The 16,615-nt window shown below is 38.6% G+C and overlaps 1 protein-coding gene across 3 annotated transcripts in view; it reads right to left on the reverse strand.

Annotated features, from left to right (window-relative positions):
• LOC115420014 (voltage-dependent calcium channel subunit alpha-2/delta-3-like) overlaps nt 1-15,941 on the reverse strand; it is a 43,338-nt gene extending 27,397 nt beyond the window's left edge. For 2 of the 3 annotated variants that reach the window (XM_030135132.1, XM_030135135.1), the window contains exons 1-8: nt 15,812-15,941; nt 15,253-15,511; nt 13,442-13,523; nt 11,046-11,270; nt 9,477-9,593; nt 7,512-7,571; nt 1,427-1,589; nt 166-297 (exon numbers count right to left, since the gene is read on the reverse strand). In XM_030135132.1, the coding sequence (XP_029990992.1) occupies nt 166-297; nt 1,427-1,589; nt 7,512-7,571; nt 9,477-9,593; nt 11,046-11,270; nt 13,442-13,523; nt 15,253-15,377 (904 nt within the window). In that variant the 5' untranslated portion in view covers nt 15,378-15,511; nt 15,812-15,941. Of the gene's footprint in view, nt 1-165; nt 298-1,426; nt 1,590-7,511; nt 7,572-9,476; nt 9,594-11,045; nt 11,271-13,441; nt 13,524-15,252; nt 15,516-15,811 lie in introns of those variants that run through there. The other variant, XM_030135133.1, reaches the window with a different exon arrangement.
• Nucleotides 15,942-16,615: the final 674 nt, after the last annotated feature.

Raw genomic sequence — 16,615 nt, forward strand, 5'->3', positions numbered from 1 at the left:
TATGCATCCTCTCTGATGGTCTGTAAAATTACAACATTAGTCAAATTACCCTTTTTAGTCATTCTCTATCATTTGTTCTGATTTGTTTCTTTCCTCGCACTGACGGCTCCCTTGAGACAGACCTTTCTGTTCAATGCACAAACACAGCGGCAGACTGACACTCACCAGGGTACTGCCTGAAGAAACCCTTGGCGCTCCCAAAGTACTGCCAGATAAGTGTGGGATCTCTCTCAAAATTGTCTACAAACACTTTATTCAGAGCCTCGGACCAGTAAACCCCGTTCACGATGTCAGGATCTGAGGAGAGAGACAAGTAAATTAAATGGTGATAATGGTAATCATCCTGGTCACCATTACCGACCGCACAGTTGACCTTTGTCCCTTATTGACCCCTTTGAAGGAGATACAAAGCCTGTGACCACATCATCTCCTCCCTTGCTCCTTCTGGAGGAGCCTCCCTTTGTGCTGTAAACAGAGAGTTATGGGGAGTCTATTACAGCCAAACAAAAGCAGCCCAGCCGGCCTGACACACTCCGTTATAAAACAAGAAGGGACTAGACAGCTAGCGTGTGAGAAACATCTTTCCCATCCCCCCTTCTTTGCAGTCTTTCCGAAGTGTTTGAGAGGTCTGCTGTTGCTTTCGCTTTATGTCTGGACTGTTATCGATCCTCAAACTACACCTTTCCCAGCCTGTGACAGTGATACAGCTTCAGCTACCATTTCTCACTTTCACTACTTACTCTTCGCCCTTCTTCTTTACACGTTTCTCATCAGCTCTGCAGGTCAATAACACTCTGAAAACCCTCCCTCTAGCAGTGTTTCAGCTGCAGCAGAGCTAGGAAGTAGCAGGTAACTGGACTTAACTTGAGTATTTATTTTTCTGTCAACTTTCTATTTTAACACCCTACATGTTAACACAAATATCTGTAATTTCTCCTTTCATTTTCTAAGCAGGCTCGCTACTCCAGTTTTGAAGCATCTGAGGGAAATAATTACTTAGTTTTAGTTTGCATCAAAGTCAGACAAAGACAAAGTATGAGAAACTAATGCATAAAAAATCCTTTAGTGTAACCATCAGTACATAACAATAACAAATGCAGCAACAAGAACAATGAACAGATTTAACATTAAAAAACATGAAAAAAAATGTGTGATGTTCTGAGTCTGTTTCTGACACTCAATATTGATTTGTAGTTTTGTTAGTGTTAATTAATTCATTTGACATCGACTCATATTAATGTGATGCAAGGTTCTGTAGCTTTGCACAGAAACCACTCACATAAACATCTAGCTTTTGACTTTCATATCTTTTCTTTCCTACTTCAGTAAAGAAATTGATCAGTCCTTCAACTTTCAGCCTTCCCTCACATATGTATCTGTACCTCTACTTGAATAAAGAACATGTATATTTTGGCAGATTTCTCACCTTTGTTGTACATGTTGGTGGGAACCTGCACCACACTGAGGCTGAGGTTGACAGACAGGTTGTTGAAATGGTCATTGGGCTCCAGGAGGAACTCTCCTCCCAACTCCACATTATTGCCCTCCTCATCCACTTCATTGATCAGGACAGCATTGAAGTATTCATACTAAAGAAAATAGAAAATTATTGTTAGAAATTATTAAAAGTTAAATAAAGCCTGCAGAGATGTAAGGCTGCAACCTGGCTCTCATTTATCTATAAAAAAGAACAACTACAGGGTGTCCCATAAGTCTCTATACATAGGAGACATAATACATATGGTTCTAACATGTATTTCTTTGTTTCTTCTTTATAATTCTTCAGCAGTGGAGGACACACATTGAAATGTGTTCCCGACAAAATGGCAGTCATATAGAGCATATTATATAAATAAAAATGGTTTATGTAAAGAAACGTTTATTTTTCCTATGTATGGAGACTTATGGGACACCCTGTATATTAATATAGTATTATAATTATTATAACAATAATAATAATAATAATAATAATAATAATAATAATAATAATTATTATTATTATTATTATTATTATTATTATTATTATTATTATTATTATACAAAAGTCTTTTTATGTACATATTCTTTATATATAGATCTTATTGGGCTAAAATCTGGGACCTTGAGTACCAAATTACATGCCATCTCATGTGTAAATGTGTGCTGGTATGACAAAAAAAATCTTTGAACCATTTGAATCCTTTTGAACTATATTAATGATAACACTGCTACACAAATTTCAGGAAATTATCTGCTTCAGAAAAAAAAAAAAAAAAGTTTTGAAACAAAAAAATGTATTGGGAAACAAAATCAATGCATTGGTTTGATAATGAACAGATAAAAAAGGGCCACAAATACATTAACCTGTTTTTTCCCACCTACTTTGTGTTAATTTTTGCCTATTTACCATACCAAGTTCCAAAGCTCATAACTGAAGAAACACAAGGCCATAGTTAATCAATGACACCTCACCTTATTGATTGATGAACTAGTTTTGTTTTGGTAAAATAAACTGAACTGTGAAGATTTTAAGCTTTCTGACAAGGCAAGGTGCTTATATTGACAGCAATTTTATTGTAGAAACTTTAATGTATGTAATACAAAATGGTGACTGGATCACCAGCAATCTGCTGGGAAAGGAGAGGTTAAAATGATTAAAATAAAAACAGCATTAAGGTACTTATATTTACCTTTTACTGGTTGCTTTTTAGTACAATGAGTCTTTAATATTCATTAGCCGAGAAGCTCTTGTAATAACTGTTGTGAAACCCTATAAGTTAATAAGAAGCATCACTCTCCCTTAACAGCACCCAATAAATATATTTTTTGTTTACACCATCTGCTTTCCTTACTATAGATAAGTAGCAATTGAGAAGTTATTGAGGGAAAAGAGTTATTAAATGGCCTTGTAGTTGTAGATTATGGCCATGCAGGGTAAGGCATCAATAAGTGCTTTATAATAACTAGCAAAATAGTCTACCAATATCTATGTTAATAAGCGGCATGGTGATTATGTGCATCTTATTATTGAATATATTTGATATTACCAAGGAAGCCAACATCAGTAAGTAGCATCATAAATAAAGAGAATAAGAATATAAAGCAGACGCAGTTTCTCATATAATTTAAATAATGGAATAGAATATGTTTCATACTTTTTTGCCGAGGCAGTCTCAGTACATACACAAGTGAAAGTCTTGCTCAGGGACGCTTTGACGTACAGGAAAAAGTGGTGATAAATAATGTCCTCTGGCAACTGAGCCGCAAATTTAGAGAATTTTACACAGAAATATGAGTTTATGCAGATTTTATGTTACATGGAAATGTATTTTATTGCTCAAAATGCGTTTGTATTACCGTGGCTGCAATCGCCACACTTAACTGTATGATAAGGACTTAGATCTACAAAGACAACTGAGTAACTGCCAGTGAAATGCCTGGCCTCCCTAAAGTGAAATCTGGCAGTTAGTGTGTCCTGTCCTTCACTGGCTGCTGCTGCAGAACAGAGGCTGCCTCATCCTGTCTGAGCGGCCTCTCTGTGGCCTCTGGTGGTCCTTATTGTCTGCACTGAGAGAACGAGAGATGGAAGGAGGAAGGAGGGAGAGATTGGTGATGGACTCTATAGCATCACACTCGGGGGAGGCCGCATGGGCATCACCATCAAGCAGCCCCTGACAGCTCATACCACGCCTGAGCAGCTCTCTGACGAGCTGCAGTGGGGTGGGTGAGGGGGGGGGCTGAGAGCTGAGGAGGGGGAGCGGCGGGGGAGAGAAACGTGCACCCTCAGCAGAACTGATAGTGCTGTAGAGAGGCACGTTAACCACCAGGGTTATTACTGTAGAGCAGGCCATGGGACACTGCAGCTCTCCGAGCCGCCCCACTGACTCTTACACCACTGCAGTTAGCTGGAGGCCCTACTGCAGCAATCTGCCTTCACCACAGACCACCAGGCCCCACAGTGCATCCACTTCCTGCACACAGTGGGGCTCACTTTCACTAAGATTTATTCTGTGCACATCCTGTTTGAAACTCCCACACTCTCAGAGGGTTTGTTATAACTAACAGCTTCATGGAAGTTTGTTCCGAACCTTCTTCCTCTGATGCTGTGGATTACATCGAATCCACTGGATCCACCAAAGAATGAAATGTCAGTTTAACAGTGACTGGAGCTGTGTTAGAGTGTGAAAATTTGATTCATGACACAATTACCTGATGCATTTTTAGATAATAGATATTAGATAATTTATTGCTTGCTTTGTGGGAGTGCATGATATATGTCCCTACTGAGGGAGTACATTTTAACAGCTGCTGGAAACCAAAAACATCTACTGATCTAATATGTTTTATCACTAATCTCATCAATACATTGAAATAATTCAGATGAAATACAGCTTTTCATCATTGTCAGACATGACCCATATGGATGTTCAGAAGCTCTGTAGTGAACGTGAAAACACTGTCATCTTCTCCAACATCAATTCACTATTAAAACACATGCAGCAGTGGTTGTAGATGCTTGTTTTTATGTTTAGTTAATGATATATTTTCCAGAAAAAGCTCTTCTTTCTTCATCTTTTTCTGCTTTGATAAAATAATCTTTGAATTTACTCTGAGGTTTTATGAAGACTTTCATCATCAGTTGAAGGGAAATATCTGATTTTCACTGAAAATGCAAAATACTGAAAATAAAAAGATGATAAATGCTGATAAATCATGTGGGAAAGGTTACATGTTAAGAAAAAAACTCAGTTGGATGTCGACACAAAACTAGTTCTAGGTCTTTAAGGGTTAATGGTCATAAGTAGGTATTTCTAAAGCCCAGGCACTGTTTAACAACACGTTCACTTAAATGAATGTACCTAGTTGTTTTCTTATTTTTGGAGTCACTGATAAGTCAAAAAGTGATTATGTTCAGGAACTGCAGCCTTTGTCTTTTGTTCTTTCACAGACAAAACACAAATGCACAACAAAAACCGTCTCTTAACCTTAATCCTACCAACGTGGTTACCTACGACACATTATTATTTTCTGTCGTAATTTGTCTTTTCAATGTGGGTCCTTGGGAATTCCAGTCAAAATAATCAATTTCTGCCAGTGTAGTGTTATTAAATGTAAGTACTAGGTCAAGTTTAGGTTTATTCGAAGGATAGCGGTGGTTATTTTGAAGAAGACAGATAAAAATACACAGATTTTCTTATGTGCTCTGTAGACTAAATTAGTAATAACTGACACAATAATCTCTTACCTATTTCAGATGGCATTAATTGCAGAAATAATAATGTTTTGATAAGAAAAAGGTTAGTGTTTTCTAAAATGGTTGTTTCTAGCATTAGTTTATTCAGTTCCCCAGGGAGTTCAGTTGTCTGTTTCTGTTGTGTTGGCAGGACGGGGTTGAATTAATACACATCATGGATAGTTCAAGTATTTACAGACCATCAATAAACTGGAAATGCAGGCCTTGAACTTAGAGAGGTTGGTTTATGGGTTAATAATACACTCAAAAACATTTAATGATTTTTTTTTTCTTCTGCTGGTGGTTTATTTGCAATGTGAAGTACAGTCTGCTGCTTCTAAATCAACATTCCTATGAACAAATCTGTTAGTGGTTGTTTAGGCCTTTAAAGCCACAAAATGCTAGCAGATTTTCTTTGTTAAGAAACAGAGAGCTGCAAATTTTTGAAGTAAGCCTGAAGTTGCGGACCTGTCAGCCCTGATCTGAACACCCTTGAACTGAGCGGTGCTTCGGGGTCAATGCAAACACTCGACCGTCCTGACATGAAGCAGCTGAGATAAGAGCAGCCGGCTTATCTCCGTGGTCAGTGAAATGGTGCGTGAAAAATGTGTGGTGTCAGAGGAGGCGAGGCTGACTAAATGATGCCAGGAGGAGGATTATCATGACACTGCATCATTATCACAGGTGGATATTGATTTTGCTTATTATTTTTAATGTATTTAAAGATGAAATTTCAGTGATATGGGCCTTTTGCTGCACACTGAGAACTGTCAGAAGCTTAGGGGATACAATTAAACAGCTTAATAGAATTTTACTGAAATTAAAACAATCATTATTTTATTCTGGAGCAGTTCACATTACATAAATACTCTCAAAATCCAATCTGAGACAGCAAAATGTTTACCTATTGCTAATAAAAAAGGAGATGTTTCAGCTCTATGTCTTTGGCAAAATATATATAGCCCTATGTATTTATTTATTTATTTATTAAGAGTTTGGTCATGACTTCAGTTATGAAGAGGCTGTGTATACTTTATATTCATGGAGATAAAAAAAAAAAATACTAAACTGTCCATAAAGGAGATGTCTCAGCTCTATGTCTTTGGCAAAATATATATAGGTCTATGAATATATATGTTTATATTGTTTTATTTTTAAGAATTTAGTCATGACTTCAGTTATGAAGAGGCTGTGTATAATTTATATTCATGGAGAATAAAAAAAATACTAAACTGTCCATAAAATGATGCAACCTTAAGAAAATGCAAACTGCTGTCTCGATAATACAACATCATATAAAACATAGAGTGATATTTTTGTATAAGAAATAGTTGTCATGTTTATCGCCAGAGGCTTTAAAAGTAAAATCTGCCTTGTTCTGGATATGTGAACAGCAGAGAAACGGGCCGGGAACAAGGTGACTGAAATGTATTCATATGATGTAAATGCTTCCATTAAGTGTAAAGTGCTGCCGTTATTTTAGTGTTTTGTTGCTCGACTGGGTTTCCAATCTAGAGCCATGAAAGTGAAACAATGCGCCGCGCAAAAGAGTTTCATTTATCTTTGTCCAGTGGACGGAGAGAGAGAGAGAGAGAGAAGGAGAAAGAGGAAGGAGAGGGAGAGAGAAAGACCAAGAAACGACAGAAATACTGCATTCCCTCTGCAGAGTCTGAAGAAGCTCCGTGCGTCCTGGAAATGCGCAATGAGAGCCAGAGCGCATGAGCGTTTTCTGTTAAAAATAGATTTAATTTAGAAGTAAACTAAGCCTGTTTCTGCCTCTGTGAATGCAAGACTTATGAGATAACGCAGAAAAAATATTTTTAAAAAAAGTGGGCCTGCTATTATTTTACTATGAACGATGAATCCTATCATGGCACAGGCCCGACCAAAAAAAAAAAAAAAAAAAAATAGGCGTTGCATCCACCAGCTGTGGGGTAAAGTACAAGTCGAGCAGCGCATCCTCTGAGATATGATTACAGTTACAAACAGTCAGTGTGAGTTATGACGGGATGACGCTGCAGCCTTCAATGTGTGCGGCATTTCTTATCTGAGGAGCATTATGTATCAAAGCGCTGACGGGACAGAGGTGTGAAGGACGATGCCAATGCAATTAAAGACTTTTAGGGCCTATTACCCTTGTGTCACCTTGATGCCGCTCCTCCTCACTCCGACTAAAAATGATTCATCCTGATCTAACGCAGTGACGCACCACATTTTTACTAATTTGAGCCCTCTTTTCTTTTCTTTTCTTTTCTTTTCTTTTCTTTTCTTTTCTTTTCTTTTGTCCGTCAGAGCTTACCTGCAGATCAGGATTATCCTCATGCTGATGGTGCGCTTCTTCTGCAGCTTCCACCAGCCGCTAAAAGGAGGCAAAACCTTTAGTTAATGACAAAAAAAACAAAACAAGGTGATAGTCCAAATATACAGCCTTTTCCTATTAAGTCTATGGACTAAATAAAATGAACTTTCCTTATAATCGCACTCGTAAAGGCCTCAAGTAAATACACCCACAGAGAATCTTTTGTCACTTTATATTTTTATTCCTACAAAAAAAAAAAAAAAAAAAAAGTCATTAAGAGAAGTAGGGTCAAGGACCATTTCCACATTAATCCCTAATGAAATCAACCGCAACTTCAGTTTTTGTTTCACGTTAAACCCCGATAAAAAAAGGACATTGTGCCAAATTATTTTCATCTTCCATGACAAGTTTTTTCAGAATAAAATTACGCATAAAATGTAGGCCACTAGTGTGGAGAGCAGCTGTGAAATGATTGATGGAGGCAGGGTGGAGCAGGGTTTCATACAGTGCACCGAGCAGCCACAGCTTCTATAATAACTCGATTCTGGAAAAGTGCTTGGCTCTGTATTTCCGGGAAAATGTCACCTCCTAAAACGCTACACGGTGTTCGGTCTTCGGAGCCAAGCAGGTAATTAACATCTGTCACATATGTCAAAATAACTGCTATATAAACACAACTGAGGCTGGTGCCCAGACTGACCCCATGGTGGGTTCTCATGTTGTCAGCACTCGGCAAAGAAAAACCATTAAATAAATAGGCTACGATATTTTCTGATTTGAGGCGCACAATATTTTCTTTTTTTTTTTTTTTCTGAAATGTACCCTTCACCTTCACCGATTATTGAGGTCATGGCTTCAATTTAAAGACACAATTTACGATTAAAATGTAGACTTTATTATTATGATTATGATTATTATGATTATTATGATTATTATTATTATTATTATGTTATTCATAATCAACACGCTTTTCGCTGTTGGCGGATTCGAACCTGGTTTATTAAATTAACCTTCTTCCCATGAGAGTAATTTACTGGCTGAATTGTCATGACATTGTCGCGCAGGGGAATCAGGCGGCGCGAGATAAACGTTATCATTTCCCAGCAGTCCCTGCGAGGTGCAGTATTAAAATGGTTACAAGCTCCTCTGCACTATGAGGTCGCAGCCAGGCTGAGAGTGACAACAGTATAATACATTACATGATACATTATGTATTCCAAAAGGAGCTTCTACATCCGAATTAGACTTTTAACAGTGAACCTGCTTCTTTAACCAGCTAAACCAGTGGTTTTCAACCTTGGGGTCGGGACCCCACGTAGGGTCGCCACCCCACGTAGGGTCGCCTGGAATTCAAATGGGGTCGCCTGAAATTTCTAGTAATTGATTTAAAAAAAAAAAAAAAAAAAAAAAAAAAGTTACTAACAAAAAATCTATGGTGAGTTGAGAGAGATAATCACAATATATAAAAGACCTGACAAACTGTGAGTCTGAAACTGAAGCACTGTGGTACTGTTTATCTGTCAAATGTTCGTTGTGGTTGGTTTCAGACGCTGCAGCTCTTCCATAATTCAAAGTTTGAGTTATTGTTTGTTCAGTATCAATTGTCAGCCTTGTAAATCCAAGCTGGACTGACTGTACATATCCTGACCAAGGAAAATAAAAGTCTCACTTTGTGCAGTAATCTACACCTGGCTTTACTGCCTCAGTCCATGATAACATACTTTATGTAGTCTAAATGTCATCTAAAATGAATGTTTATTTGAAACATGGTATAGCAAACTATTACATGATCAAAAACAAATGCATTTTTGTGAAAAAATGTCTTCATTTTGAATGTCTGGGGTCGCCAGAAATTTGTGATGTCAAAATGGGGTCACGAGTCAAAAAAGGTTGGGAACCACTGAGCTAAACCTTTGTGAAATAAATGTGAAAGCTCACATAATTAATATAACTTCATACACCTACCCTGGTGGCCTCTGCTTTTCTCCTGAACATTTCCTCCATCTTCACTGCCAGGTTTTTCACCAGTTTCACACCATCGATTTCTTCCACCTTGACTGACTTTTCAAGCTCTTTATATTTCTAAAAACAAAGAGTGTTTGGCAGAGAGAATATCTGTGAATTTGGTTGGGAAAAAATAAAAAAAATATTAATAAAAATGGACACATGAAACCCTTGAGTTCACATGGTTTGCAAACCCATTCAAAGTGACAGTTGGATGCTACTTAACACTAAGACACACAAACACATTTATATGCTTATCTTTTCCTTCTGTGTTTTGCAGTATTTTAGGAGACTCTTGTTTTAGTGCATCAAAGCACACAGAGACAGAGACTTGTTAAACCAGGCTTATAAGCCTCCATGTATTGGGTGACAAGCTCCACACAGCCAGTCTCAGATGAACGGCTGATAAAACCCACGCTGCAACACAGAATGATTGATAGTCTTTATCTGGTCTCAGTCATTGGCTGCACATGCCGCCTCTTTGGCTCTGATTGGCTGGAGATGGCCATGTTGGGTGGCCAAGGGGCGGGGCCGGATCTGAGGGCTATGCATGGTAAGAGGGTAATTGAAATGGAGTCAAAGCACAGGAGAAAGATAATAACGTGTCAAGCTTGGGCGATTCTGGGTAATGAACTACACCTCACATAATGCTGATTTTGCCGGATGCACAGGACCTTCACTGATACAGAACAAAGCCCGCCACAGCTCGGAGGAATATAACATTACATAATCTCACATGTACCTGGTACTGCATGCACAAATACCAACTAAAAACAAAAGGCTGATCCCCTCACGCTGTCCACTCAGCCACATCACACACACATAACCTTATCTAAAAATAAACATAAAGCACGATGGGCTTGTAGCACTCATTCAAACACACTGTGTGAACACAAAACACACACGCACACCAGTACATGAGGCGACAAATTACCTACTGAAAGGAAGAGTGTGGGCTTGCAGTGGAGCAGAACAGTTCATTTCACGCCTGTCCTCCTCGCCTCAGCACCCCCTGTGCCATGTCCCCCCTGCACCCCCACTCCCTCAGTCACCCAGTCATCAAGTGGAGGTTAAGCCCCATCCATCAAAGGTACTGATCATGATTATTGATTAGAGTAATGACCAGTGTAGAGTGAGGCCTGCCTGCTGGGAGCCTGAAGAACTCTAGTGTTTCCCTCTTACAGAAATCCTTGTGAAATCGGGTAATTCACCATAAAAGCATCTAATGATCAGCCTTAATGACCAGCCCCTAACGACCCGTCAGCTCCCTCACAGCTCACTGCTTTGTGCTGACTGGCTCTGCACTGCTCTCTCCAGACATGCCTCTATGAACAGGAACATGAGCAAAGTGCTTACATACACACAAAAAAAGGAACAAATCTGCAGGGCATATTGAAAAAAACGAATGTTTTTGTACAAAGATGGAATACACATTTAGAAACACAAATTAAAATGGACGGAAATAACACATGGTGCTTCAACTTCCACTGCATTTCCATCTTAAATCCTCTTATTCATAGGAGCTGTCACCTCAGGGCAGGTTGGTGTGATGGTTGAACCCAGGAGCCTCTTTCTGAACGCAGTCTGAACGCTCTCCCCGTGTTTTCGTGGACCTCTGGGTGATATGGGCTCGTCCCACCCTCCAGGACACGCAACTGTGGTTTTAGGCATCATCCTGCCGCTGACCTTGATCGTGGTGGTGGCCTCAGAACTGGAGTTGGTCCCTGGTCGAGGCGCTGTGATAGCCCACAGCTCCTAAAATAGTAATGGGTCAAATGCAGAGGATTAATAAGAGTAGCAGGGATTTACGTAGGAATTTAACCTACAAGAGACATGTAAAGAGTGTTATAGATGAGGGGGTCAGTGTGTTAGTGGTCTAAACAGGATTTATGCTCTAACATGAGCAAAATGGCTTCTGTGTGCATTAAGAGACCAGAAAAATGGATAGATTGCAGTATATTACATGACGTCCCTTGTATATGCACCTTTAAATGACACTGTACAGAAGAAAATACTTGTCAGTATAATAGAATACAAGTACAGCCCATAAATGTGCTAACATGAAAGTGATGTGAAAATAAAACAGTGTATCTTGTAATTACCATTTTTAGCCAAGTCATATCCTGTAGGCTGATCATAGACACAACAAAGGTGAATAAAGTGTTCAGCATGACAGATACACAGGTTTTTGCTTCTCATTAAAAGGAAACCTAGACATCTAAGTCAACACTTGACCTCTGCAAAGCCCCACTGCTTTGATTAAAGTCTACGTCCTTCTACAAAATCCATCAAACACACACCTTCCCTCTGGTTCACTGTCAAGAACTGAAGGTGTATGATCAATACATTGTTAGAATTATTAGAATTATACAAGATATATCTGAAGTACTTGTATTTAAACTTACATCCAATAATTTTAATAAACATCAGTTGACTTCCAATTAAATAACTATCACATTATAACCTGGTGTAATCTCACATTTATCTTAGGAGTCATTTTGCGTATCCACCCTGAGATGATAACAGAAAAATGTCTTTCACAATGCAATGTCTGACAGCTGTTGTTTAACTTTTTTTCCCCTTTTTTTTGCATTAAACATTTTTCAATGTTTTTTTTTTTTTTTTTTTTTTTTTTAAGTTAACAAGCTAACAAAAAGGTTGAAGCAGGCCTCTTCATAGTATTGTACAGAGTTATTCTAGGTACACTATAGGTTACATATATCAATAAGCACTCATTGAGCTCATATTATGTATCCAGTTCCAATATTTTTATACTGGTCACGTTACAGTCTTAGTAAAAATATCAGTTCCTCTTAACTGTATATTTTATTGATAATTTGCTATCGAACATTATGACTTGTTGGTGTGTTTTTATTATACTGGAGAGTTTGTAAAATATATATTGGACATTAAATTAGTATTTAGTATGTAACACAGCTGTGTGTTCTGGGTTTGAATTTCTTAATGCGTAACATAATAAAATATGTAGATTATTAAACTATGAAGTCTTTTTATGTGTTATTACTTTAACTTTCTGTCCGTCTTTCTTTCTGTCTCATCATTCTATAATCTCTTTTCTCTATTTGGAAAATGTAAAGCCTTCTTTTTCATAAGGCGGTACTAAAGGAACAACAATGAGCGTCATGATTCCTTTACAAAAGTTGTGGTGATAAATGTATTATGGATTATGTGCCAAAATTAAGCATAACTAAACATTTGCATTTATGCTGTTTATCTCATTTAAAACAAAAAGGTTCATTTTCCAGAGACACATGAAGCTCACATACAGATGCACACAGTGTACAGTATTTAACCCTGGACACACACTTCACACTGCATTGCAGTTATTCGGCATTCACACAGAGTAGCTCCACCTCCAGCTGTTTCACACTCACTGCTCTGGTCCTATTTAAGTGAAACAGACAGTTCACAATTCATCCACCTGACGACCTTCTTAAAGATGAGGCCTGTGAACAGAGCCCACCTCTGCCATCAAGTGGCCACAAAGTTAAATCTGTGCTCATATTCTCTGCTGGTATCACTTGTTCATAATTTCAAAACACCCCCTTATGACCTATTGAACCCTTATTCAGTTTGTTTTATTGTCACATTCATTTCCAGTGGTTGAAACTTTTGACTTCACAGAGTTTTTAACTGGAGGGATGAGACGGGGGCGGGGGGGGGGGGGGGGGGGGGGGGTCAGCGCTGTGGTTAATGGGCCATATCACGTACAAATACACACACATACTAACACACATCGTTCTATCTCTGCCAAACACACCTGAGTCTCCTCTAAAATAACGCATCAGCATTCAGCTGAGACACCCAAATGTCTCTGCAGAGAATAGAGCATTACAGCGTACAGTACAATGTGTGTAACTACATAGCCATCAGACAAAGGAACGACTGGGAAACAAAAGGGATACCTTCTGAAGTAGCTGAGATCCAGAATATTTTGCAGAAATGGATTTGATTTCTCCACCAAATGCTGATGCCCACAGCTTTACACTACAACACAGAAAACACAGAAAGACAAATGCCCCTTTAACTCATGTGCCACAACAGAAAAACAGACTGAAATGTAACAAAACATCATCATGGAAGCATGGTTTAACAAAAACACATTTGACACCATACACTTATGAAAAATGTTTGGAAGTCTGAAGTTGGAGACTGATGTAAGTTAAGTCTGTTCTCCACTCTGAATACTTATCCTCCCTTCACCCCAGCTGCCTTTAATCACCTTTCCTTTCTCCTTAGCTATCATTTTGTCCTGTGTTTTCTCCCAGATCCATCAGTCAAATGAGTATAGTCATGCCCCAGTGGCCCTGACCTTCACTCGCCCAAAAGATGAATGTATGTAATTTTGATGATCTATACTGTGGTTCTTGGAGCTTCTTCTTAATAGAATAAACTGTAAATGAGTCGGCTTGGCGACAAAACACTGCGCTTTAATGTAAGGTGAAGAAAGCTGTCCAAGAGGCCGATTCACGCCAAATTCTGCAGGACTTTAAAGTGTGAAAAAGAACCCAAGTGCCCGCAGAACCAAGCATGCCTACTAAGCTTGGTTCTGCAGCCTTTTTCCAAATAATTCCTAAAATCAAAAGGAAAACAACTTAACTCAAAGTAAGTAAGTAAGTAAGTAAATGTCCTGTATTCTGTTGGTTTATTTTATGCAATTTGGCTGATTAAACATTAAATTTATCACATAAAAGACACTGCTGGTCAAAGATGTGTTTTGTTTGAAAATTGCAAGTGAACGTTACTGACAAATAAATGAAGAAATCACATCTCCATTAAGAGTTTAAAAAATCTTTTTCATTAGAACTGGTGTCACGGGCAAATCTTTGGTTGATTATTTGGGATGTTTGTTTTAATAAACAAAAGGATGAAAAAAAAAGCCCCAAATAAGTATCCATATGAAATCCTCCTGTATATGTCCAAATACACAGCAGATCAAACATATATTCTGAGTTCAGTGTTCCATGCTGGGATTATATGAAGTGCTGAAAATGTATGACTCTGACTGCAAACATTTCCATCACCACAAAATTATACAGAACTAATGTGCAAAATAGATGCTTTTCAATGATTTTTATGTACTTTTCAAAGAACAGTAGGATTAAATGAAGATATGTTTTTAAACACTTTTAGACACTTTTTTCCTCAAGTGCATGAGATTGGAAAATGTTTTTCATGTTTTAAGCAGAACTATATAGTGGACCCTAAATGTAGCATTTGCTCTTATTTTTCTTATTCATACCCTTTATAATTTTTTGCCAGTTTATTGGTTGTAGGATGAATAGTTGAAGAATATGTTAAACATTATGACTCAACAGAGTAAGATAGTTTTCATTTCTTTGCTGTTTTGCCAACATGAGTTGGTTTTGTTTTTCTACATCCTGTGGCTTAAATTAACCTGGAGTGTTTTCCCCCTCAGCACCTTCAGTGTCTACTTTAATCACCAGTGTTCAGTTAAATAAGTGAACAGCCTGAGTGTAGAAACAAAGGCAGGACTAGGACTGGATCTGGATCTGGTCAAATGTTGGTCATCACAAGACAAAAACAAAGGAGGCAAATAAGAAATGAAACCAGAGAAGCTCTTTACAACTTTAAATTGTTTGATTGAACTTAAATTAATTTTGACAGGTTAAATAACATGCCTTCCTGATGGTATTTCCTCTGATTGGGAGCTCAGCCGATGGGAAACAAAGTTGCAGAGCTGTTTCTTACTCACACTGACAGAGGGATGCCTTGCTGTGAACCCGCCACCTCCAGCACATTCAACCCGATGAAAATCCAGAGCAGAAGGAAGCTGGTGCTGCATTTGTGCGAGAATAGGATCCTCCAATTCCCCTGCATCTTCAACTCTGTAAAGGAAATGTGTGCTCGGTAAAATCCTGTCAGAGCGCCGTTAACTGGACACCGGCGCGACTAGTCCAGCTGCTGCGCTCCGGCCGACACGTCCCCTACTGTATCTGACTGTAGACCTCCCCCTTCACACACACATACACACACACACACACACACACACACACACACACACACACACACACACACACACACACACACACACACACACACATAGAGAAAGACAGACGGACAGAGAGAGAGAGAGAGAGAGAGAGAGAGAGAGAGAGAGAGAGAGAGAGAGAGAGAGAGAGAGAGAGAGAGAGAGAGGTTCACCCTCCAGTTTTTCCTTCCTTCCTCTGCTCTTTCTATTTATCTGTAAAGGAATCCCGTCCTATTATGGCATAAGAATACGCACGCTTTTATTTTGTGGAATCCTTCTTTACCTGAAAAGATGAAACTCTGTTCTTCCTCCACTGGCTTTCACCTGTTTAGCACGGACAACATGTGCTACTAAGCTGCATAAAATCGCAAAATCTTGCGCCTTTGCCTCTCCTTTGCGACGCACTCCATGCATTTCCTGACCACGTCTACATGTCTTGACTTAAATCTGCACCGAACTCTTCCTAAGTTGCTGCATTTTTTGCTGACGCTGCGTTATAGTACAGTACTCCACACATGCTCAGTGAACTGTATTGTGTCTGCAGAGATATCCAACATGTGATAAGTCTACACCAAAACTGGTTCTTTTAAGATACACAAATGCTCAAATAAGAAGCTTAAAGAAGCCTTTAAGATGGGACATAAAATGGCTGAGCGGGTGATAATGAGACTGCGGATACTTGATGAAGGCTTCCGCACTGCCAGCAGCAAAATGAAAAAGAAAGCATGCACTTTATCTATCACAGGAGTCATTTTAGAGAGTTTGGGAGTGTACTGGCACTCAGAGTCGGATAATGCATCCTACAAAACAAGCCAAATGATACATATCCAGGGGCAATATTTAATGTAAACTTTGCATTTTTCTCTGTTCAGACTTATATTAAATAACTTATTACACTGAATGTAGTATAATTTAAGTTTAAGTATTTATCTGCTGCAACTTAAGGTGTGGACATGGACTAAGGATGTAAATAGGAGAAGCAGAAATAAGCCTCCGGCTTCAGCTTCTTCCTTTTTCAGTTACAAAATGTGTTAATTTTATGCTTGTTTGTTTCTTTTTTAATATGTAGGTGTTTTGTTTTGTTGTC

The sequence above is a fragment of the Sphaeramia orbicularis genome, chromosome 5 (assembly GCF_902148855.1).
Source record: "Sphaeramia orbicularis chromosome 5, fSphaOr1.1, whole genome shotgun sequence".
NCBI classification, from domain to species: domain Eukaryota; kingdom Metazoa; phylum Chordata; class Actinopteri; order Kurtiformes; family Apogonidae; genus Sphaeramia; species Sphaeramia orbicularis.